Source organism: Rattus rattus, chromosome 3 (assembly GCF_011064425.1).
Source record: "Rattus rattus isolate New Zealand chromosome 3, Rrattus_CSIRO_v1, whole genome shotgun sequence".
Lineage (NCBI taxonomy): Eukaryota > Metazoa > Chordata > Mammalia > Rodentia > Muridae > Rattus > Rattus rattus.
Window position 1 is genome coordinate 96236471 of NC_046156.1, and position 26191 is coordinate 96262661.

At 43.1% G+C, this 26191-nt stretch overlaps 2 protein-coding genes across 3 annotated transcripts in view; both read right to left on the reverse strand.

The window, feature by feature from the left end:
- Window positions 1–812: 812 nt before the first annotated feature.
- Window positions 813–5100, reverse strand: Commd2 (COMM domain containing 2). Its single transcript, XM_032898352.1, has 5 exons — window positions 4962–5100; window positions 4804–4881; window positions 4127–4209; window positions 3464–3637; window positions 813–2739 (listed from the first exon to the last, which is right to left on the reverse strand). Exons 1-5 carry the CDS (start codon window positions 5026–5028, stop codon window positions 2542–2544), a joined length of 600 nt encoding a protein of 199 aa, XP_032754243.1. The 5' UTR covers window positions 5029–5100; the 3' UTR covers window positions 813–2541.
- Window positions 5101–11241: 6141 nt separating this feature from the next.
- Window positions 11242–26191, reverse strand: part of Ankub1 (ankyrin repeat and ubiquitin domain containing 1) — a 36583-nt gene continuing 21633 nt past the window's right edge. For both annotated transcript variants that reach the window (XM_032898351.1, XM_032898350.1), the window contains 2 exons: window positions 19712–20644; window positions 11242–11372 (listed from right to left, as the gene is read on the reverse strand). In XM_032898351.1, coding sequence (XP_032754242.1) covers window positions 11243–11372; window positions 19712–20644 — 1063 coding nt within the window. In that variant the 3' untranslated portion in view covers window position 11242. The remainder of the gene's footprint in view (window positions 11373–19711; window positions 20645–26191) is intronic.

The following is a 26191-nucleotide window of genomic DNA, read 5'->3' on the forward strand; positions in this document are numbered from 1 at the left end:
GGCAACAAAGGCAGAGAAGGTCAGAACAAAGCACTCCACACTGTGGGTGGAAATGTAAACCCTGTGGTCACTGCGGAAGCCAGTGCAGAGGTCTCTCAGAAAACCAGGAAGAGAGCTACTCCACAACTGCTGTACTGTTTGGGTATTCCCAAAGGATCTAAGTCCAATGATACTGAGAAACTTTCATATCCAGTGGGGCCCGTCTAGACGTCTATTAACTGATAACATGGAGAAGGAAAATGTGGTACAGAAATACAATGAATTTGAGTTTTTTTCACATAGGGGTTTTGCTTGCATGTATGTTTGTGCACCACATGGAAGCCAGAACAGGGTGTCAGATCCCTGGAACTAGAGTTTACATAGTTGTGATCTGCCATGTGGGTGCTGGGAACTGAACTCAGATCTTCAAGAGGAACTAGTGCTTGTAGCTGCTGAACCATCTCTCCAAGCCCCTACACAATGGAATTTTATTCAGCTACACAGAAAACTGAAATTGTGACATCTGCAAGAAAATAGATACAACTGTAGATCATTATGTTAAACAGAAAAATGGAGGCAAATATATTTTCATTATGAAGAATCTTGATGTAAATTTGTATGTTTTTAATATATAGACCATAAGAAGGGAGCTTACAGAGGGGGACAAAAAAAGACAATGGAATACATATAACATGAAAGCGGAGGGGTGACTCAGGGAAGGAGGTCATCAAGAAGGAAGTGGAGTGGGCATGGGAAGGGGGTCACTAAAGGAGGAGGATGAAGGAAACACAGTACAATGGTGCATGTGTATGAAAACACCATTATGAAACCCCTTCATTTGTATGCTAATTTATTTTTAAAAAGTTATTAAGAATTGAAAATTACCAAATGCGTCATAAAACAATGTCTGAGAAAAACAAAGGGATATGCTTATTTGATGGTGTACGAGGTCTAAGAGGCGTGTGCAGGGAGGGGAAAGGGATTACTAACAATCCTTTGTCCCCAAGAGAGCCATCCATCATCACAGATAAAATGCATACAGAGAACAGTCATGAGGACTGCATTTTTCTCTTCCTTTTTTAAGTAGATTATGCTTTTTTCTTGATGTGTGTGTTTGTGTGTGTGTTTGTGTGTGTGTTTGTATGTGTGTGTGTGTGTGTTTGTGTGTGTGTAGACAGGGACTGGTTGGCCTAGAATATGTTATGTAGACCAAGTGGCCTTGGAACTCAGAGATGTCCCAGGCACTAGAATTACAGTCATGCACCACCGTGTCAATTCTTTCATCTTTTGATTGGCCAAAGAGCAATGAATCAAGAGGTGGAAGAAAGGTCGATTGGAGGGACACAGGCTAACAGTTCAATACTGGTGGGGCCGGTCCAGCTCATCTGCTGTCAGCTGTAGACAGTGAGCCTCACAGAGCTATCACATAGACTGGCAGGCAGGCTACCTTTAAACCCAGTGACATGCATTGCTAAATCATGGTTTCCTTCGCTTGTGGGTTTGTTAATGTGGCAGCTTCATTAACTTAGTTCTTGGTGTAATTAAAAATTATGTCTATGTATTTAAGATAACTACTGGGTTAAAAGTTTTTGTCAATATGCCTGATGACCTGAGTTCTATCCCAAAGACCCATAGGATAGGAAGAGAAAACTCACTAACTTTAGCCTTTGGATCTAAACACACACAAATAAAATAAATATTAAAAAACAAAACCTACTTTGGGGCTGGAGAGATGGTTTGGCGGTTATGAGCACTGACTGCTCTTGTAGAAGACCTGGGTTTGAGCCTCAGCACACAACGGAAGCACAGCGCTTTCTAAGTCTAGCTCTAAGTGATCCAATACCTCGTCTAGCCTCTGTGTGCACTGAGCACATGTGGTACACAGACATACATGTACGCAAAACACTCATACACACAAAATAAATAAGCAAATATAAAAAAGAATTGATTAGTCTACTCTTACATCATTGTTTATAAATCTAAACAATGGTATGCCTTTTAGTTCCTTTAGTCCCTGATAAAATGTACATTAGGATCACACAAATTTGTATAACACTTACATCAATTAGCCCCCATGACTCAAACGTAAACAATGTGGTAAATGCTACTTATCATCTTTACATACAAACAAGAATACACACTCTACCTGTAACAATGTAGAAAAGCTTGTAAAAGTCCTATTTGCCTTTTTCTATGGCTGTAATTGTATAGTGCTTTTAGAAGCAAAGACACTGAACTGTCTAGAAAGAGTTCTAAGTAGTAACAGTGAATTTTATTTTCAAATTTTGATCGAGGACAAAGGAAATAAAGCAGATAAGAAAATATCCAAGTCTGAAGAGTCCCATACACACAGAACACACGAACAGTACTGTTCATTTTAGTTGGTCCATCCTATTTACACACTAAATACTAAATGTTCTCAATCTGGCAAGAGGCTGCCGGCACTTAGCACCAAAAGGAAACTGTGGTTCAGCTTCTGATCGAGCAGGAAAAGAAGCTCATGGAGTGCAGATGTACCACTGCCGCTCCTGAACTGCCAGCCGGAAGGAAGGGGACCTCGGGCTACTTGATGCTGCGGACCACTCTCCTGCAGTGGTTTGTTTTCATTTCCTCTAAGGCTTGCTCCAGCTGCTGAACCAGGTGAAGCAGGGTAGCCGGGTCTGTCTGCAGACAGTGAGTGCTGTGGCCGCCGCTCTGGTCCAGGTGCAGCTTTATAGTCACTGCTGGCTTCATTTGTTGCCGGAGACTTCTGCTTGCAAGCTGGGAGACATGGAGAGCACAGGGACTGATAACTATGCTGTGTGGATAACACTTAAAATGCCCTATACTGTGTTAGAAAACCAAATTTTAGATGAATCACAGGTGCCAAACTGAAAAGCAAGCTTTAAAACAGTCTGAAAGAAAAACAAGATTGCAAATGAAACCTCTTGGTCACGGTCACGGTCGCATGTATGTTGCATAAGTGACTGTGTGAAACTTACTGAGTACACTGACCTGCATGATTTTCTTTGTGTCTAAAGAGAATTTTCTTTTAAACTAAGCACTGCCAAAAGACAAAGCAAAAACAAACAAGTCTGTTTTTTAAACCATCTTTTTTTCTAAAATGATTTCTTAAAAATTTTGCAAATTAGGGTCTTTGGGAGGGTTCAATGGGTTAAGGCACTTGCTGCTATGCTTGACTACCTGAGTTCAATCCTTTAGGGCAAATTCCTGAAAGCTGTCCTCTGACTTCTACGCAAGTGCCACTCACGTGCATTCATTAAGTAAATACATGTAATAAAAGCAAATTAAAAACCTTTGCAAATTAAACTCAGTAAATCATATTAGAAATAAAAGGAAATGAGCTATTTGTGAGATGACCCAGAAATGAGCATTAAAATTCCCATTTCTGTTTTTACACCAGAGCTTGGTTAAGTTGGTAAACAGCAGAGCATATAAATAATTCTTATAGCTTACGTCAGATTAAAAACAGAAAAAGCCGTACCTGTACATCTAGCCGCCACTCAAGGCTGTGGTAACTGGGAAGGCGCGGTGCTAACTCGTTCAGAATAGTTCTGATCTCCTTTCTGTTGTCCAGGTAGAGCTGAAGCAATAGTTTGTTCAGTTCTTCAGAGAATCCCAGAACAAAAACAGAGTCTTGGAAATCCAGTTCAGAAATCTAAAGATAAACAGGGTTCAACAGAACACTGGAATGTATCTTTGTTTAGTAAAGGCTAAACCATTTCTACATACAACAGTACATTATATCCTCTAATTCTGTCTAGAACATTCCTTATATGTAAAGAAAATCATTGCCCACCATTCCAAAATCCAAGTTACTAATATACAAAATAACCTTATTAAAATGTGAAAGAAAGTAAAATGTTTAATTTTATTTACTTTTTTTCCATCAAGCCAGATACTGATTGCTGATACATTTTAAAAACTGCAATATTTCATTCTCCCCTCTCTTGAGATTTATGGGTGATGGCATATGATACAGCAATATTGACAATTATAATTTAAACTAGCAAAGAGGTATTAATCTTAGATAATGCCAGGAACACTGTTTTTGTGTACCGCACAAATTTGATTGAGTTAGTGATATTGTAATAGGTGCCTGTTTGAAAGGATCTGGGTAATACAATACAGTTCTCAGAAACCTTACCATGAGCTTTGAGCTCTCCGTGAGGAGATATGTTAATCCTTCCACACCATGCTGGATAGTGTCACTACTCACATTGAGTTTTCCTAAGGAGGGGAAGAGGGAAGAAATGAACAGATCATCCATCTGTTTACAAATAAACACGTTCAAATACCCTCTTTTCAAACAGTACAATGAAAATGAGTTAAGTGGAGACTACTGTTCCTTCTCAACCCACTCCACTAACAGAGGCCTTTAATATTTCCTTCCTAGCAATCATAACAAAACACAAACCTGTGAACAGACACACAAAGCCCCCTCAAGCCGGGCAGAAGAATTCAACAGGGATGTTCTTAATCTCGCCCCCAGCTTTAGCAAAGGCAGTTTCTGGGCAGCAAATGTTAACTAAACACTTGAATGACACTTCGACTTCTTCAGTATGCAGTATTTTATTAAGCACCATGGTATTTCTGAGAGGCAGATGGCATTGTATCTATTTTAAATATTAAGATATTTGTTCCATACTAGCTTTAAAATCACGCAGCTACTTGCAAAGTTTGCACCATAACTGACTGCTCTGCGTGTTTTTAAAAGACTGCAAGAGGAGTAAAAGCCTAGGACTTGCAAAGGCTTCTATGGAGAAAGAGAATAGATAGCACTTTCCAGCTCAACAAACAGAGCCTGTCCTCTCCCTTTCTTACTGGCGGCGCCTTCATAGATCTTCGGGTTTGATCCCCGTCTGAGGAACTCCACGGCGATCCTCCCAAACTCGGCGACCACTGCAACGGAAGTCAGCAGGCCGTGAGTGACGGGCTGTCCCCCAAACTGTCCCTGCTGCAAGCACCCCTCACTCCCTTACCCGCGCTGTCCACTTGCGGCAGGAAGGCCAGGTGCTCCTTGTGCTCCTCGGACAAATCCAGCAGCATCTTAGCAAGTCTCCTGACTTCCCCACTCGGCGCCGGCCCCGCCCTCACCACTTCCGACCTCTGTGCAGGCAAAAAGAGGCTCCGGCGTGACGGTACTGCCCATACTTTGGGTTCCGGTTTCTGGCAGTCCTATGAGCAGGATGTCGCAGTATTAACTTTATAGTAGTGAAGGGAAGAGATGAACGCTGGTAAGAAGAGTTTAAGGTACAAGTCTTCCATTCATTTATCATCCCGCAAAAGTGTAATATGTGGTGCTGCAGAGATGGCTCAGTGGTTAAGAGCTCTTGTTGCTCTTGCAGAGGAATCAGGTTCAGTTCCAGGACTTACATGGTATCTCTCAACCAACACTAACTGTAGTTGTAGGGGACACAACACCTTCTTGTGACCTCCATGGACACCAAACATATACGTGATGTATATGTGTGTGCGTGTGTGTGTGTGTGTGTGTGTGTGTGTGTGTGTGTTGTGTGTGTGTTGTGTATATACGTGCATATCACACACACACACACACACACACACACACACACACAGTGACTATTTTGTACACACCACAATACCTTGAGAGAAACTACACGACGATCACAGGTGTTTGCATTGGTTTCTGAAGGTACAGCCCCAACTAGGGTGACTTTGAACAGTTTGTGTAGGACTTTGTGTTATTGCAAGCCTTCATGATCCCTAAATAAGCCGGTGAACATTTCCACTTAGGCAAGAAAGGAAGTGCTTTCCTAGGCTACCCAGCCAAAGGACTGCTATGCTTGGCACAAATGGGAAGATGCTGACCAACCATCCTTCATTTACGTGTGAGGTTTGCTTCGAATGGTACAAACAACATTTCTTCAGATTTAGAAGCTGGCTGCTCAGTTGGTGAACAGGTAGGGATAGACACCCCCCCACACACACACACCCCATCACCACCCTATGTACAGTATCTCTTGCAGCTACAACTTTGGACCCAATAAAAGGCTTCTCTCTAGTGGCCTTTTCTTGCCCACTTCTAGAAGCAGATACAGTGCTGTAGCAGCAATGATAAAAGCAGTCAAGTGGCAACAGACACAACAGCCGAGCATCCTGAACCCAAGCCATAGAAGTGACTGCACGAGCTGAGAGGTAAGAATGGTAAAATAACCAGTTTCTTAGGAACTGAAAAGCAGTAGAAGATTCTAAAAAAAATCAGACTGGCTGGGTAAGATGGCTCAGTGGGTAAAAGTTGCTTGTTGCATGCAAAGCCTGAAGACCTGAGTTCAACCCCTGAGACCCTCATGGTTGATAGAAGAGAAGGCTGGCTCCTGTGATTTCTTCTCTGACTTGTCAAAGCACATTGTGGCACATGTGTTCACATAGAAACACACTCCCACTCTGTCTCCCTCTTTCTCATTCTCTGCCTCCTCCTAATGTAATAAAAATAATTTTAGAAATAATCTAGCCGCAGATGTAGCAGAGGATGGCATTGTCTGACATCCACAGGAGGAGAAGCCCTTGGTCCTGTGAAGGCTCGTTTCCCCAGTGTAGGGGAATGCCAGGGTGTTGAGGTGGGAGTGGGTGGGTAGGAGGGGGAGCATCCTCATAGAAGCAGGGGAGGTGGGTTGGGAGAGGAATGACTTAGGAAAGGGGATAGCATTTGAAATGTAAATACATAAACTATCCAATAAAAAAATAAATTTACAAAAAAGGCTCAAAAAGTAGCTGCAGGCTTTGGTTGCTGGAAGAGTTCTTCAGTTCTAGGCAGCCAGTGTTTTCAAATACCCTGTCCCCAGGAGCTGCAAAATTGGCTATCACCACGGGGTGAGGAATTGGACACCTGCTTATTTAGAATCTTCAGTGCTGACTACTGCCCAATACTAAGGAATCTTGATTCTTTTTTCCCTTATAAAAGAGCTGCAATCCTTGTAGCACCAAGGGTCTTGGTATTGCAGACCTATACGAGAGCCATAAATTTTGTAGAAGTAAGGATTCCACTACGTAATGTTAGATTTCTGAAGAGGCACAACGTTACATCTGAGGCAGATGAAGCTCCTCATTTCAAACAGTGAGGGCGGCAGGCGCAGGAGGAAGGTGGTGCTTTCAAATAGAGGAAGGGGATGTGTGGAGCTTACATAGGCAGTTTGGGAATCTGCTCGGGCCACATGCAAGCCTGCAGCTTCTCCCTCCTGGAGTTGTTTATCCAAGTTTATCTTTAGCAACTGCCCTGCCAGGCCATCAGAATGCAAGGGCACAATGGGCAAATGAGTTGGCCACGGCAGTGAAGGGGCGCAGAACTGGAAAGTTTTGTTTTGTTTGTTTTTGTGGTTTCCTGAGATGGAGGTTTGTCTGCATAGTCCTTGCTGTTCTGGAACTTGCTCTGTAGAAAGGCTGGCCTTGAACTCAGAGATCTGCCTGCCTCTGCCTCCTGAGTGCTGGAATTAAAGGCATGCCCCACCATGACTGGCAAGAGGTTGGAGTTTAAACATGGTGGCAGGGGATTTCAGCAAGCTTTAGGGGAGAAAAGCTCCTTAGTCAGAGGCGGACAGTGTTTGTTAAAGGTCTAGTCCAACACCTAAGGCCGGCCCAGGGATCGTAACACTGGCAGGGTTAAGAATCTTACCAGAAACCAGAACAAGAGGTGTAACTACCGGGCCCATCTGCTCCTGCCTTCTGCTGTCAAGGGTTATAAAAATCGTCAGAGGCTGGCACTGGAAGAACTTCTGCTCTCCAACCTGTGATTTCTGAAGAGGGCAGAAGGCCTCTGGCCAGCTGCTTGGAAACACTTGAACCTGTTTGTTAGGCCTTGAAGCAAGCGTTAGGGAAGCATGTCAGATGAAAGCTCTTTTCTGTTGTGGTGGAAGTGTGTAATTGCGAAGACACCCAAAAAACTCTTAGCCAGTTTCTCATGATGCTAATTTTGTATTCACCTTATTATCAAATAATTCCGTTCCTAGGTATTTACCCCCAAAACTGAAACAGAGATATCCAGAAAACACTTTGATAACACTGTCCATAAATGCTTTATTCATAATATCTCAGAAATGTGACAGTCTAAATTTCTATGCATGTCCATAGATAATATGACACATCTACAAACAGAATCCTAACTACTAAGGAAGTAATAAAAAAAAATGTCTAATACTAGGTGGAGCGTAGCAGCTCATGCCTCTTAGCATGTAGCCGCTCCTAGCATTTGGGACACTAAGGCAGGAGGATTGCCACAGCTTTTTCAATAATTTGGACTACAAAATTAGTTCCAGGCCAGCCAGGACTACATATTAAATCATGCCTCATAAAAATAAACAAAACCCTAAAAAATGCCATTGATAAATGCAACAATGTAAATTAATCATACACCATTAGATCTCAAGTGAACATAGTGTTCCAAGTGCTTTGTAAATCTTCTGTCTAGAAACTAATGTCCAAAGGGCATTGTCCTTCAAGACTGAGATTTATTTGACAGCTTAACCAACCTCCTAGGGGTAACTCAGCTGTTCTACAGGTTGAATGGGGTGTTCTTTACATGGTCACACCCTAGTTAGACCCATTACCCGTTACATGTAACATCCACGTGGTTCATTGTATGTAAGCTTTACTTTGGTTTGAAAAAAAAAAACAATAGCAAGAGATGCTCTAGCAGAAGTTAAAATGTCTGAACCTAGGGGCTTTTGGTAACACTCTCAGGGACTTTGCCATATAGAATTTTATGTAAAAGTTATCTTATTATATCTTTATTTATATGACTTTTAAACTCCAGAGAATTAAAACAAAATCAGGAAAAACAAAGGTAAAAAATACATTAAAAGTTCTAAACTCCCATTCTTTTTTTTTAAGATTTATGTATATGAGTACACTGTAGCTGTCTTTAGACACACCAGATCCCATTGCATATGGCTGTGAGCCACTGTGAGCTTGCTGGGATTTGAACTCAGTACCTCTAGAAGAGCAGACAGTGTTCTTAACTGCTGAGCCGTCTCTCCAGCCCCCCAAATTCCATTCTTATATCCTCCTTAGTTTCCTAACCCCACAGGCAACTTCTGGTGACAGCTTTTGTTTGTTTTTTTCATGAGTTCTTTCTGAGACTTGATCCCCCTGATGGGGGATGCATTGGTAAATTTTGGCATCAGAACAGTACTGTCTTTTCAGAGTTTAGGTGCCATTTGGATGTCTGTATTCCTGTTGGTTAACCTTGGTGTCCACTTGACTGTATCTGGAATTGACTAAGAGATACATCTCCAAAGCTTACCTGTGAGGGTTTAACTAGACAAAAGTTAGCCGCTGAGGATTATGGGAGGGGTTTTCTTGAGTGGGTTATTTAAAAGTGAGTAGGTTCACCTTAAATGGCATTTTCTTTTTCTTTTTTTTTTTTTCTTTTCTTTTTTTCTTTCTTTTTTTTTTTTTATTAACTTGAGTATTTCTTATATACATTTCGAGTGTTATTCCCTTTCCCGGTTTCCGGGCAAACATCCCCCTAATACCTCCCCCTCCCCTTCTTTATGCGTGTTCCCCTCCCCACCCTCCCCCCATTCCGCCCCCTCCCCCCAACAATCATGTTCACTGGGGGTTCAATCTTAGCAGGACCAAGGGCTTCCCCTTCCACTGGTGCTCTTACTAGACTATTCATTGCTACCTATGAGGTCAGAGTCCAGGGTCAGTCCATGTATAGTCTTTAGGTAGTGGCTTAGTCCCTGGAAACTCTAGTTGCTTGGCATTGTTGTTCATAAGGGGTCACGAGCCCCTTCAAGCTCTTCCAGTTCTTTCTCTGATTCCTTCAACGGGGGTCCTGTTCTCAGTTCAGTGGTTTACTGCTGGCATTTGCCTCTGTATTTGCTGTATTCTGGCTGTGTCTCTCAGGAGCGATCTACATCCGGCTCCTGTCGGCCTGCACTTCTTTGCTTCATCCATCTTGTCTAATTGGGTGGCTGTATATGTATGGGCCACATGTGGGGCAGGCTCTGAATGGGTGTTCCTTCTGTCTGTTTTAATCTTTGCCTCTCTATTCCCTGCCAAGGATATTCTTGTTCCCCCTTTTAAAGAAGGAGTGAAGCATTCACATTTTGATCATCCGTCTTGAGTTTCATGTGTTCTAGGCATCTAGGGTAATTCAAGCATTTGGGCTAATAGCCACTTATCAATGAGTGCATACCATGTGTGTTTTTCTGTGATTGGGTTACCTCACTCAGGATGATATTTTCCAGTTCCAACCATTTGTCTATGAATTTCATAAAGGCATTGTTTTTGATAGCTGAGTAATATTCCATTGTGTAGATGTACCACATTTTCTATATCAATTCCTCTGTTGAAGGGCATCTGGGTTCTTTCCAGCTTCTGGCTATTATAAATAAGGCTGCGATGAACATAGTGGAGCACGTGTCTTTTTTATATGTTGGGGCTTCTTTTGGGTATATGTAAATGGCATTTTCTATTGGCAGCTCTCTTAGTCACTGTCCTGTTGCTGTGAAGAGACACCAGGAGCAAGGCAACTCATATGAACGAAAGCATCTACTTGGGGGCTGCTGGCTTACAGTTTCTGAAGTTTAATCCGTTATCATCCTGATGAGGGCATGACAGCTGTGGTAGCCGAGAGCTATGATATGAATCATAGGCAGGGAGAGACTGAGAAACTTCGAAGCCCACGCCCAGTGACACACTTCCTCAAAAAGCAAAACAACAACAAACCATAAGCATTGAAACATATGAACCCCATTCTTTTCCAAACCACCATAGCAGCCATGTGTAAAGGAGGTCCCAGAGGGCTCTTTGCTTCTTGCCTGCTTGCCTGTGTGCCTCATTTCCCCTGTTGTTGTTGCTGCTGCTGCTGCTGCTGCTGCATCCTTTCCTGATAGAAAAACCCATCTTCTTCTGGCTGCTGATGTGGGGGGAGGACCAAGAATCCTTCACACCTTTGGCAGCAGGTTGGAACTGTGGGATCATCCAGCTTCCTGGGTTGAGCAGGTACCCGGTTCTTCATTCGGAAGGCACGTGCTGTTGGACCATCCAAACTACATCATGTAAGCCGATCCAATAAACCCTTTTAATACATCCCCATTCCATGGGTTCTGCCACTCTGGGGAGTGTTGAACAATACAGTGTTCAGGAGAGCTCGCAGTTAAACATTCAACAGAAGTTGACCATGCTCCTCCTCAGGTTGAAGCTGTGTAGCATTAGAACTGTTATTAGATGTGTTGCCATTAGAACTGGAGCTTCCGTTTGACCGTATCTCTATTCAAACCAGGGCTGCCGTGACGTTTCAAAGCACACTTTCTGGGTAGTTTTCACACTTTGCTGGACCTCCTTTGACAGTCAGGTTAGAAATGCTTCTCTTGGCTAGGACTCTTGCTATCTCTAACTGCTGAAGCCATCGCTTCTCTTTAAAGGCACTACAAAAACAAAACAAAACAACAAAAACCAATACCAACAAGAGTACAAAGACGTGATTCACAAGGAGGCTCAATCTCTCCCAGAGAGTGGCTGAATGGAAATCTTGAAGGTAACTTCTTTACTGTTTAATTCTCTTAACACACAGGTTGGAGGGGAAATGGAAACAACAGTCTTTCTAAAGCTAATTCCTTACGATGATGGAGGACGGATAGTCCTTCAAGTTAGTGCTGGAGGTTCAGAGCCCGCCTAGAAACTGAAAGCCACACAAAGTCATGTAGAATTTTCTGGGTTGAAATATTTTCTACCTGTCCTCCCTAGGCAACTGTACGTAGTACATCCTCGCTCACCACTTTCTCTTTCTGAAATTTAAAAACAAGCTCATTTTTTACAGTCTTTAACTGAAATGTTGTGGAAATAATTCTTCACTACACTTGCTCCAGGTCTATATTAAGAAAGACTTGTAAATTTTAATACAACGGCTCCTACTTTGTGTGGTTAAAATGAGAATCACTAAAGAAGGATCGTATGGACTGTAGAGATGGCTCGATGGTTAAAAGCACTGGCTACTCTTGCAGGGAGCCCTGGCTCAGTTCCCAGCCCCACATGGCAGCCCACAGCCATTTCCGATTCTAGAGAATCAGATGCCCTCTTCTGACCCCTACAGGAACTGCAAGTAATTGTACACAGCTATCTATGTAGAAAAAACACCTATACACATAAAATAAAAATAAATAATTTTTAATTTTTAAAAAAGGATTTTACACCTTATTATATGTTGGTGTCATCCAACATCCTATCCTATCTTTGGAGGTCCCTTCAGAGAGCGCAACTCTGGTTGCTCCGACCGGGCCAGAGCCCTGCAGATCTCCTGGGATAGTGTCTGTCCCGTACACAGACCATCAGTGCCCTTATCCCGGCCCCCTTTACTCCTCACTTCAGGGCCTAGGCCCATGACTCTCACATCCTGACAGTTCCTTTAAGTTTTATACCCCCAGTTAGCAAGTAGGAATGTTTCTCCCCTATGTATGTACAATTTACCACATTGTTTGAAGCCTCTATAAATGTGTTCCCTTCACAATACCTTTGGGCTAACATGGTTCTCTGCTCTCCTCCCCGCCGACAAAGCCAGAACCAAACCCCGCTCTCTTCTCCTCTCCTTACTCACATCCTCATTCAGCCTCTTCCTCGGAAGTACTGACAGCCGCCTGCTTCCCTAACTGCTGCCGTTCTCTGTCTCTGCTGTCTCTTTGTCACACAACTGCTTCCTTCCTCTACTGCGGTTTTGCTTTTCACAGATACCTGCCCCCCCACCCCCATTTGTTTTCAAAAGCAAACACTTTGACTAATCCACTCACCTTACTAAAATCCCACCTCCGTGTGGTCTCCCTGATTAACTCCCTATGCTATGGGGGGCAAGAATAAGAACTAATTCTTCACAGAGAGGTTGCTGCTTAATGTAGATATAGTCTACCTTGCCAACGCCATCTTCTGCCAATCTCTCCCTGGGTCCTCAAGCAGTGTAGTCAACTTTATCATCTACCATTCTACCACCTTGCCTAGATCCTTTCCTTAATCATTCCTTTGTCTGGGGAAGAGTGGGCCTTTTTGTGTTTAAAGTTATATTAAATTTTACTTTATGTTTGTGAATGTTTTCCTACATATTTATACATACATACATACGTATATATGCATAGTGCATGCACGGGCGTGTGCGAGCTCACACACACACACACACACACACACACACACACACACTACATATATGGCTTCTGCCTACAGAGGTCAGAACAGAGCCTTGGATTTCTGGGAACTGGAGTTAGGGATGATTGTGGGTGCCAGGAAATAAACCCTTGGGTCTTCTGCAAGAATGGTCAATTCTCTTAACCATTGAGCCATGGATCCAGCCCTTTCTTTAGGTTTTAAAATGTTGCGTCTAACTTCTTACTTTATCTCAGTGGTTATGTCTCTCTGAATCCTTTAAAGTGTGTTAACCCATCTGTGCTACCCATAAGATTAACTCGTAAACCTGGAAACAGTCCCTCATACGTAGTTATCTTTTCTTCATATGCCACCTGACTCACTCCGAGGCCCTCTCTCCTTCATTCTGAAGCATATCTCCTCTTCTTCCCATTCAGAACCCATCCTTCGTTCTGCCTTGGTATCAAATCCCTGGCTCTTCTACATTCTTGCACATGCTGTGGGTCGTGTATACCAAGAAACACAAAACACTGGAAACAGGACAACTACCAACAAAACAGAGTGGAGAGCTCTGGTCGCTTCTCAAGCACAGAGCCTGCTCAGGTGAGCATTCGGGCTGATGTCTGTTTTCCAAGTGCTCTATCACAGCCTTCGGAACCAGTCTCCCGTATTTGAATAGTCACTGACCTGGACTTCGAATCACATGAAGCTCATTGGAATCTGACGATAAGCAACAAGGAAGGCTGTTTTGTTCAACACTACAGACATCTCCTTGGACCTATGTTAACCCTATACTGTCTTCTACTCCAAGACTCTGTGACCTTTGGTCTCAGTCACTCCCATCCCTGCAAAAGCCATACACAGTCACCGAGCCAGCTTATATTAGCCTGTGTCTGAGCTAAGTGCGGCAATGTGATCCTTGATTCACCTGTAGGAGCTTCACTTTCATTACGCTAAATGGAGAGTTCATTAGCGACCCTTACTCCACCCAGTGCTTCTACATGGTGCATTAGGTGAGTTTTCTGGAGTCCTGGGTTGGGAGACTGGCCTTCCAGTGTCTACTCCGTGTACGGACCTGACCCAGCATGGACAATGAGGCTCTTGCTTAGTTTCTACATGTAAATGGCATCTCAGTGTTAGTGCACACTGCTGTTAAGATGTGTGTTGCTGCTCACATGTGTGTGTGTGTGTGTGTGTGTGTGTGTGTGTGTGGTGTGTGTGTGTGTGTGTGTGTGGTGGTGTGTGTGTGTGTGGTATGGTGGGGTGTGTGTGTGTGTTTATGTTCGTGTATTTGTGTTTGGTGTGGGGGGTGTGTGTGTGTGTGTGGGTGGGGTGGTGTGTGTGTGTGTGGTGTGTGGTGTGTGTGTATGGTGTGTGTGTGTGTGTGTGTGGTGTGTGTGGTGTGTGTGTGTGGTGTGTGTGTGTGTGTGTGTGTGTGTGTGTGTGTGTGTGTGTGTGTGTGTGTGTGTGGGTGTGTGTGTGTGGTGGGGGTGTGGGTGTGTGGGGGGTGTGTGGGTGTGGGGTGTGGTGGGGTGTTTGTGTGTGTGTGTGGGTGGGGTGGGGGTGTGTGTGTGTGTGTGGTGTGTGTGGTATGGTGTGTGTGTGTGTGTGTGTGTGTGTGGTGTGTGTGTGTGTGTGTGTGTGTGTGTGTGTGTGTGTGTGTGTGTGTGTGTGTGTGTGTGTGTGTGTGTGTGTGTGTGTGTGTGTGTGGTGTGTGTGTGTGTGTGTGTGTGTGTGTGTGTGTGTGTGTGTATAAAATAATTATAGTGGTTATTTGGAGATAATTACTTAGAATCCACTGTCTGGGTTGACTGCCTGGATGATTCAAATGGACCCCCTGACTTCTGGGACTGCCATGACACATGTGAACTAGACCAACAAGAGGACACAGGGGCATGAGACTATAGGTCTCTCCCTTACTTTCTGAGCCCTAGCAGCCCAGAAACACTAAACAGATTCTGAGGGAGGTGCAATGGAAAGTGGACAGGGACAAATGTGTTGAAGCGAAAGAGAAAATTATTGAGAAATGAGAACCAGAGCATGAATTTGCCTGAAGTAACTGCTGAGGAAAAACAGCCAGGAGGGCTACGCTTCATAGGGCTCTCCTTTCTACACCAACCCTTTTTATTGAACATTTTTTTTTCTAGAATTTTTCTTCTTAACATTGAATTGGTTATTTGACAGTTCCAGCCTTACATAGCGGCAAAAACCCCAGCATAACAGAGAAAACTGATCAGAAGTAGTTACAAAAGCCAACCACAAACATACCCTATTATCTATTCATTCCTAGATACAGAGCAAGGGGAAGAAGTGCTGATATCATCAAAGGACTGACACAGAAGTAATCCTGCATTGGTGGCCAGGACCTGGCCCCCCAGTTCCAGCAGACTCCAGCAGCTCAGGTGCAGGTCACAGCAGTCAGAAGAACAGAGACCCCCTGCTGCATCAAAGGCCAAGCAAGCAGCCAGAAGGCAAGATTCCAGTGTGGTCAGAGGTCAAACAGGCTTCTAGAAATCCAGGGCACAAAGGTGAGAAAACCAAAGAGGAAACAGAGATGTAGGGAAACAACACCCATCCAACAAAGGCAACTCAATAGTCAGCACCTAAACTACAATCATCCTAAATCCGGGTACCTAAACTCCAGTGTAAGGACAACAGGTCAACAACAGCCAGGGCAACATGGGCACCACCAGAACTAGGTCAGCAAGACCCGAATATTCCTATGCAGCTGGAACACAAAAAAAGACCTTAAAACCAACTTTACTATGATGATTAAGTTCCTTAAACAGGAAACACAAAAAAATCCCTCAAAGAAATTAATGAAAAAAATTGTAGGAAATCAATTCATCCTTTAAAGAAAGCCAAGCCTCCCCACTCCAAATTAAACAAGCAGGCAAAGGAAACTGTTCAAGACCAGAAAATGGAGATAGAAGCAATAAAGAAAACACAAACTGATGAAATTTTGAAAATGGGAAATCTAGGTAAGATAACAGGAATTACTCATTAACAGAGTACAAGAATTGGAAGGGAGAATCTCAGGATTTGAGTTGAAGATATGATAGAAGAAATAGATTCATCAGTCAAAGAAAATGTTAAATCTAAAAAACACCTAACACAAAGCATCCAGGAACTCTGTGATACTATGAAAAAACCAAACGTCAGAATAATAGGAATGGAAGAAGGATTCCAGCTCAGGAGCCCAGAAAATATATTTAAACAAATTCGTATAAGAAAACTGTCCTCACCTAAAGGAGGTGTCTTAGTTAGGGTCTTATTGCTGTGAACAGACACCATGACCAATGTAAATTTTATAAAGGACATTTAATTGGGGCTGGCTTACAGATTCAGAGGTTCAGTCCATTATCATCAAGGTGGGAGCATGGCAACATAGCAGCATCCAGGCAGGCATGGTGCAGGAGGAGCTGAGGTCTACATCTTCACCGGAAGGAAGCCAGGAGCAGGCTGAGTGTCCCTAGGCAGCTAGGAGGAGGGTCTTCAAGCCCACCCCCACAGTGACACACTTCCTCCAACAAAGCCACACCTTCTAACAATGCCACTCCCTGGGCCAAGCATATGCAAACCATCACAGGAGGACATGCCTATAAAGGTACAAGAAGCTTACAGAATGCCAAATAGATTGGATCCGAAAAGAAAATCCCCATGCCACATAATAATCAAAACACCAAACATAGAGAACAACAGCAACAAGAAAAGAATATTAAAAGCTGCAAAGGAAAAAGGCCAAGTAACATATAAAGACAGACCTATCAGACCTACACCTGACTTCCCAGTGAAGTCTCTAAAAGCCAGAAGGGCCTGGGCAGATGTTTTGCAGACTCTAAGACACCACAGATGCCAGCTTAGACTACTATACCCAACAAAACTCTCACACCACCACCACCAACAACAACAACAACAACAACTCATTGGTCATTAATATCTCTCATATCAGTGAACTCAGTTTCCCAATGCTAAATGCTAACAGAATGGATAGAAAAAACAAAAAAAAAAAAAAAAACAGGACCCATCCTTCTGCTGCATACAAGAAACACCAAAGATAGTCATTACTTCAGAGTAAAGTGTTGGAAAACACTTTTCCAAGAAAATAGACTTAAGCAATAAGCTGGTGTAGCCATTCTACTCTCTAACAGAATAGGCCAAACCAAAATTAATCAAAAGAGATGGAGAAGGACATTTCATTGTCATGGAAATGGAAAAATCCACCAAGACAGTGTGTCAATTCTTAACATCTATGTCCCAAATGAAAGAGCACCCACGTTTGAACCTCACACAATAATAGAGACTACAACATCCCACTCTCACCAATGGACAGGCCATCCAGAAACAGAGAAATAATGGAGCTAACAGACGTTATGAACCAAATGGACCTAACAGATAACCACAGAACATTTCACCCAAACACAAAAGAATACCTTCTTCACTCAGCACCTCATGGGAGAGACTCAAAGCAAGTCTCAACAGACACAGGAAAATTGAGATAATACCTTGTATCTGATCTGACCACCATGGATTAAAGCTGGTCTTCCACAACAGAAACATCAGAGAGCCTACACACTCATGGAAACTGAACAGCTCTCTAGGGTCAAAGAAACACAATAAAAGCAGTGTTAAGAGGAAAATTCACAGCATCAAGTGCATTCATAAAGAAATTGGTGAGATCTCGTACTAGCAAGTTAACAGCACACCTGAAAGCTCTAGAACAAATAGAAGTAAACACACCCAAGAGTAGAAGATAGCAGGAAATAATCAAACTGAGGGCTGAGGAACTTGCAGAGATCAGGGAGCCTACAGGGGTCGGACCTAGGTCCTGGGAATATGTGCTATTGTTAAGTAGCTTGGCGTTCTTGTGGGAATCCTAACAGTGAGAGCAGGGTCTGTTTCTGACTCTTTGCCTACTTGTATGACCCTTTTCCTCCTACTGGTTTGCCTAGCCCAGCCTTAACGTGACGGTGTGAGCGTGGTATTGCTGTAGCTTGTTATGCTGTGTTTGGTTGATATACCTGGGAGGCCTGCTCTTCTCTGAGGGGAGGAAGGGGGAGCGGGGCTGTGGACCTGGAGGAAAAAGGAGGTGATCAGGGATGGGGGATGGGAGATAGGGGAAAGGCTAGGGAGAGCAAAGCTGTAGTGGGGATATAACATATGATGAAAAAATTATTATAAAAATAATCATGTATTTTAATTCAAAACAGCCTCTAAGTTAAAGACAACCAAGATTTCTCCCAATAAAAATGGATATGGGATATTACATAGAATTGGAATACATAGAAATAAGAAAAACCAATATACACAGAATATAAATTAGTTTCATAGGCGATATATTGAGCAAATAGCTGGATAGAGAAATTAAAGAACAGGATACACCTTTAGTAAGACTGAGGGTGTCCCTGGAAGGATTTACCTTTGTCTAAACCTAGTTTAGAAGAGGAAACAGGAACTACCGTGGTGTTAACTAGATTAACCAAGATACTATCTTTCCACTGAACTAGTGCCTCTTCGCAGAACATAGTTTAGTAAATGCAGGCGAAGTATCGAAAGTGAATGGTCTCTTTTTTTTTTTTTTTTTTTCCGGGGCTGGGGACCGAACCCAGGACCTTGCGCTTCCTGGGCAAGCGCTCTACCACTGAGCCAAATCCCCAACCCCGTGAATGGTCTCTTGCTGGATTCAGTTAAAAGGAGATTAGGGTCATAGGCATGAGCCACAACACTGAGATACGTTGGATTTTTTTAATTCTGGAAAATATTTTTATTGCCATATAAAGTTGGATCTTTAATTTTGAATTTTACAGCCTAAATTACTCTCACCACTAGGGGGCAGCAACTTAGGACAGAAAACAACAAAACCAGTCCACAAAGGAAAGCCTTGTTTTAAATTTCTATCTCCCCATACTGAGCAAGGGAAGAGGCCATCATACATCTGTAATGCTCTAACCTCAGTACTCAGCGATGCCTCATATGTAAAATAGAACATAAATAATTTAATGGGAAGTTTCATTTTTCAATCATAGCGGTGACTGTTCCAGAAAGCGCACTTGATACACTTGTGTATCCCCCAACTGTGATCCCATCACCTTAATGCCAATACTACCACTCTACAGAGGACAGATGTCCTCTCTCCTGTAAACCTTGTCTTGTTAGCTTCTTTAAGTTTTTATTGTTCAATTTGTTATTAATTTGTTCTATTTTGCTCCTTCTACTTTCATGGCTGTTCACTCTTGGGGGCAGTTTTGATGACACCCTCCCATATTTCAAGTTTCCTTGTCCTGTGTCCCTTCCTGAGCTCTTTCAGAGTAAAGATAGACACATGGACTGGGTAATAGCGCCAGTTGAAGTTTTCTTTAGGTCTAAGGCTGAGGTGAGATCCTTCTGTTATTGTTTTGTTTTCTGAGACAATCTTACAAGGAATCCCAGGCATGAAATGCCCCTGCCTCTGACTCCCAAGTGACTACGGGCAAGAGCCACTAGGTTCAGTGAGACGAAGTCCATGATGCTAATTAAGAATTGACATTTTAAAACACGTTATATTACTCCGTGCACCATCGTAGGGCTTCATGAACATTTCTCTGTCCTAGATCTGTCTCATTAAGGATTTGCCCTTGTATATTTAAAGAGAAAGCATTACCTTGCCACAGCTAAGCAGTAGATGGCATTCTCCCGTGGAGTCCTCCCACTGTGCTCTGAGAAAGACTTGAAGAGGGACTTCAGCAAACAATCACCACTGGGCGGAGTGCAGTAGAACTGTGGGCGTGCATAATGCACTCTTGAAATTGGAGGGAGAGGGACCTGGGGGAGATAGGGGTTTTTGATGTTCTTTTCTTTTCTAGCCGGGGCAGCGATTTTTTTCTGGTTTTCTTGTTGATGACTTTGCACTTCTGAAAAGTTCTTTGCATCTACTAAGGATGGAAATGTGGAGATTTGTTTTTTCGTGTCGTGCTGTGACATTGGTAAGGAACCAACAGGTTTCCTGCTTGGCTGTTGCTTGCAGGGTGGTAGTTTACTCTGGGCGGTATGCCAGCTCTTGTCGTCAGCCTTGTACCAGCTCTTGGAAGTCATTTTGGGCTTGGTGAAACCATCCACCATCACAGTGTCTCCAACCTTTGCCCCAGAGACCCTGGCTCTGCTAGGCTGGCTTTTATGGCCCCGACGAGTCTGAGCTCGGAGAATCCATTGCTTTATTTTAATATAAATCCTCATTGGGACCGAGAGTTTTAGAAAAGAAACAGTGGACCATATTTTGCTCAGTAAATACAGCACACAGTCTTTATGCTGGTGTTTCGACGCAATGGCCAGGGGAGATTGCCCTGCCGCGTTCTTACATTCCAGGCACAGGACACTGAAGTTGACAAAGGCCTTCAGAATTAACAGCTGGCCAGCTTCTGCAGCCGCATGAATAGGACAGTTAGAGACATCTGTGTGAAGGGCTTCGTGGCACCATGCTCGGCAAGGGTGAACGCCCACTGCCTCATGGGGCTGCGCACCCTGCTTCAGAGCCCACTCAGTAAGCTCAGTGTGTCCATGAAAAGCAGCGATGTACAGGGCTACCCTTTTCTGGTACCTGAATGAGTGGAACAGGTTTGGCATAAAGGGTTAGTAAGTCAGCGAAACAACAAAACAGTTACACTAGATAAAAAATACTCCTGGATCCCGGCCCACAGCTCCCTGCTCCCAAACCCCATGGGAGAGAGAGCTCATTGCCAAGACATGCGGGCAATCCTGAGACTGCAGGGCAGGAGAGAACGCCACTTCTGCCCACCTTTGCCTATATCCCTGGCCCAAGAGGAAACTGTATAGGGCCTCTGGGAACAGGAAGATAGGCACAATCAAGCTGCAGTAAACTGCGGTTGAGACTGCCCTGATCTGAAGAGACCCAGTCAAACAGCTCCCTGCACCCAAATCCGATGGGAGGGAGAGCTAGACCTTCAGAGGGGCAGACATGCCTGGGAAACCAGAGGAGACTACTCTCTGCCCTCATTTCTGACGCTAGAGGAAAACACCTAGTGCCATCAGGGTCCCCTGCGCACAGGGACCCAGAAGGAGGGGCAGGCCCTTCTGGTTGCTGCCCTCACGGAGAGTTGAAATCCAGCCCAAGGAACTCGAAACCAGAGGTAAGACCAACTTTTCTGCTCCAAGTGACCTGCCTGGTGGACTCAGAACACACGCCCACAGGAACAGCTGAAGACCAATGGACAAGAACGACTACACACCTGAAAGCAGAACACTCTGTTCCCATAACTGGCTGAAAGAAAACAGGAAAACAGGTCTACAGCACTCCTGATACATGGGCCTATAGGACGGTGAAGCCACTGTCAGAAACAGCAGAACAAAGTAACACCAGAGATAATCTGATGGCAAGAGGCAAGCGCAGGAACCCAAGCAACAGAAACCAAGACGACATGGCATCATCGGAGCCCAATTCTCCCTCCAAAGCAAACATGGAATATCCAAACACACCAGAAAAGCAAGATCTAGATTTAAAATCACATTTGATCACGATGATGGAGAACTTCAAGAAAGACATAAAGAACTCCCTTAGAGAAATGCAGGAAAACACAAGTAAACAAGTAGAAGCCCTTAGAGAGGAAACACAAAAATCCCTGAAAGAATTACAGGAAAACACAATCAAACAGGTGAAGGAATTGAAAATAAAAATAGAAACAATAAAGAAAGCACAAAGGGAGACAACCCTGGATATAGACACAAGAGACAAGGAGCCGTAGATACAAGCATCACCTACAGAATACAAGAGATGGAAGAGAGAATCTCAGGAGCAGAAGATTCCATAGAAATCATTGACACAACTGTCAAAGATAATGTAAAACAGAAAAAGATACTGGCCCAAAACATACAGGAAATCCAGGACACAGTGAGAAGATCAAACCTAAGGATAATAGGTATAGAAGAGAGTGAAGACTCCCAGCTCAAAGGACCAGTAAATATCTTCAACAAAATCACAGAAGAAAACTTCCCTAACCTAAAGGACCATAGAAAGAATCAACAGAACCAAAAGTTGGTTCTTTGAGAAAATCAACAAGATAGATAAACCCCTAGCCAGACTAACGAGAGGACACAGAGAGTGTGTCCAAATTAACAAATCAGAAATGAAAAGGGAGACATAACTACAGATTCAGAGGAAATTCAAAAAATCATCAGATCCTACTACAAAAGCCTATATTCGAGTAGGCTTTATCCCAGGCATGCAGGGATGGTTTAATATAGGGAAAACCATCAACGTGATCCATTATATAAACAAACTGAAAGAACAAAACAACATGATCATTTCATTAGATGCTGAGAAAGCATTTGACAAAATTCAACACCCCTTCATGATAAAAGTCCTGGAAAGAATAGGAATTCAAGGCCCATACCTGAACATAGTAAAAGCCATATACAACAAATCAGTAGCTAACATTAAACTAAATGGAGAGAAACTTGAAGCAATCCCACTAAAATCAGGGACTAGACAAAGCTGTCCACTCTCTCCCTACTTATTCAATATAGTTCTCGAAGTCCTAGCCAGAGCAGTCAGACAACAAAAGGAGATCAAAGGGATACTGATTGGAAAGGTAGAAGTCAAAACATCACTATTTGCAGATGATATGATAGTATATTTAAGTAGCCCCAAAAGTTCCACCAGAGAACTACTAAACCTGATAAACACCTTCAGCAAAGTGGCTGGGTATAAAATTAACTCAAATAAATCAGTAGCCTTCCTCTACACAAAAGAGAAACAAGCCGAGAAAGAAATTAGGGAAATGGCACCTTTCATAATAGTCCCAAATAATATAAAATACCTCAGTGTGACTTTAACCAAGCAAGTGAAAGATCTGTATGATAACAACTTCAAGCCTTTAAAGAAAGAAATTGAAGATCTCAGAAGATGGAAAGATCTCCCATGCTCATGGATTTGCAGGATTAATATAGTAAAAGTGGCCATTTTACCAAAAGCGATCTACAGTTTCAATGCAATCCCCATCAAAATTCCAATCCAATTCTTCATAGAGTTAGACAGAACAATTTGCAAATTCATCCGGAATAACAAAAAACCCAAGATAGCTAAAACTATCCTCAACATTAAAAGGACTTCCGGGGGAATCACTATCCCTGAACTCAAGCAGTATTACAAAGCAATAGTGATAAAAACTGCATGGTATTGGTACAGAGACAGACAGATAGACCAGTGGAATAGAATTGAAGACCCAGAAATGAACCCACACACCTATGGGCACTTGATTTTTGACAAAGGAGCCAAAACCATCTGATGGAAAAAAGACAGCATTTTCAACAAATGGTGCTGGTTCAACTGGAGGTCAACATGTAGAAGAATGCAGATCGATCCATGCTTATCACCCTGTACAAAGCTTAAGTCCAAGTGGATCAAGGACCTACACATCAAACCAGATACACTCAAACTAATAGAAGAAAAAGTGGGGAAGAATCTCGAACACATGGGCACTGGAGAAAATTTCCTGAACAAAACACCAATGGCTTATCCTCTAAGATCAAGAATCAATAAATGGGATCTCATAAAACTGCAAAGCTTCTGTAAGGCAAAGGACACTGTTGTTAGGACAAAACGGCAACCAACAGATTGGGAAAAGATCTTTATCAATCCTACAACTGATAGAGGGCTTATATCCAAAATATACAAAGAACTCAAGAAGTTAGACTGCAGGGAGACAAATAACCCTATTAAAAATGGGGTTCACAACAGATTGGGAAAAGATCTTTACCAATCCTACAACAGATAGAGCCCTTATATCCAAAATATACAAAGAACTCAAGAAGTTAGACCTGCAGGGAGACAAATAACCCTATTAAAAAATGGGGTTCAGAGCTAAACAAAGAATTCACAGCTGAGGAATGCGAATGGCGAGAAACACCTAAAAGAAATGTTCAACATCGTTAGTCATAAGGAAATGCAAATCAAAACAACCCTGAGATTTCACCTCACACTGGTGAGAATGGCTAAGATCAAAAACTCAACTCCTCCATTGTTGGTGGGGTTACAGACTGGTACAACCATTCTGGAAATCAGTCTGGAGGTTCCTCAGAAAATTGGACATTGAACTGCCTGAGGATCCAGCTATACCTCTCTTGGGCATATACCCAAAAGATACCCCAACATATAAAAAAGACACGTGCTCCACTATGTTTATCGCAGCCTTATTTATAGCCAGAAGCTGGAAAGAACCCAGATGCCCTTCAACAGAGGAATGGATACAGAAAATGTGGTACATCTACACAATGGAATATTACTCAGCTATCAAAAACAATGACTTTCTGAAATTCGTAGGCAAATGGTTGGAACTGGAAAATATCATCCTGAGTGAGCTAACCCAATCACAGAAAGACATACATGGTATGTACTCATTGATAAGTGGCTATTAGCCCAAATGCTTGAATTACCCTAGATGCCTAAAACAAATGAAACTCAAGACGGATGATCAAAATGTGAATGCAGATCGCTCCTGAGAGACACAGCCAGAATACAGCAAATACGGAGGCGTATGCCAGCAGCAAACCACTGAACTGAGAACAGGACCCCCATTGAAGGAATCAGAGAAAGAACTGGAAGAGCTTGAAGGAGCTCGAGACCCCATATGTACAGCAATGCCAACCAACCAGAGCTTCCAGGGACTAAGTCACTACCCAAAGACTATACATGGACTGACCCTGGACTCTGACCTCATAGGTAGCAATGAATATCCTAGTAAGAGCACCAGTGGAAGGGGAAGCCCTGGGTCCTGCTAAGACTGAACCCCCAGTGAACTAGACTGTTGGGGAGAGGGCAGCAATGGGGGGAGGGTTGGAGGGGAACACCCATAAGGAAGGGGAGGGGGGAGGGGGATGTTTGCCCGGAAACCGGGAAAGGGAGTAACACTCGAAATGTATATAAGAAATACTCAAGTTAATAATAAAAAAAAAAAAAAAAAAAAAAAATGGGGTTCAGCCAATCACAGAAAAGACATACATGGTATGCACTCATTGATAAGTGGCTATTAGCCCAAATGCTTGAATTACCCTAGATGCCTAGAACAAATGAAACTCAAGGCGGAGGATCAAAATGTGAATGCTTCACTCCTTCTTTAAAGGGGAACAAGAATACCCTTGGCAGGGAAGAGAGAGGCAAAGATTAAAACAGAGACTGAAGGAACACCCATTCAGAGCCTGCCCCACATGTGGCCCATATATATACAGCCACCCAATTAGACAAGATGGATGAAGCAAAGAAGTGCAGAAGTGTAGATCGCTCCTGAGAGACACAGCCAGAATACAGCAAATACAGAGGCGAATGCCAGCAGCAAACCACTGAACTGAGAATAAGACCCCGGTTGAAGGAATCAGAGAAAGAACTGGAAGAGCTTGAAGGGGCTTGAGACCCCATATGTACAACAATGCCAAGCAACCAGAGCTTCCAGGGACTAGCGACTACCTAAAGACTATACATGGACTGACCCTGGACTCTGACCTCATAGGTAGCAATGAATATCCTAGTAAGAGCACCAGTGGAAGGGAAGCCCTGGGTCCTGCTAAGACTGAACCCCAGTGAACCAGACTGTTGGGGGAGGGGCGGCAATGGGGGAGGGTGGGGAGGGAACACCCATAAGGAAGGGGGAGGGGAAGGGATGTTTGCCGAAACCGGGGAAAGGAATAACACTCGAAATGTATATAAGAAATATTCAAGTTAATAAAAAAAAAAATGGGGTACAGTGCTAAACAGATAAATCTCAACAAAAGAATCTCTAATGGCTGAGGAAACACTTAAAGAAATGTTCAACATCTTTATTTATAAGGGAAATGCAAATCAAAACAACCCTTAGATTCCACCTCACACCAGTCAGAATGGCTAAGATCAAAAACTCAGGTGACAGCAGATGCTGGCGAGGATGTGGAGAAAAAGGAGCACTCCTCCATTGTTGGTGGGATTACATACTCGTACAACCATTCTGGAAATCAGTCTGGAGGTTCCTCAGAAAATTGGACATTGAACTACCTGAGGACCCAGCTCTACCTCTCTTGGGCATATACCAAAAGATGCCCCCAACATATAAAAAAGACACATGCTCCACTATGTTCATAGCAGCCTTATTATAATAGCCAG

Excerpts from the sequence above, each read along its gene's own strand:
- Commd2 (XM_032898352.1), bottom strand. The coding sequence starts at position 5,028 with ATGCTGCTGGATTTGTCCGAGGAGCACAAGGAGCACCTGGCCTTCCTG. Across the intron at positions 4,882-4,961 it reads GCCGCAAGTGGACAGCGCGG|TGGTCGCCGAGTTTGGGAGG; the intron begins GTAAGGGAGTGA and ends CTTCCGTTGCAG. Across the intron at positions 2,740-3,463 it reads AGTGGCGGCTAGATGTACAG|CTTGCAAGCAGAAGTCTCCG; the intron begins GTACGGCTTTTT and ends CATGTCTCCCAG.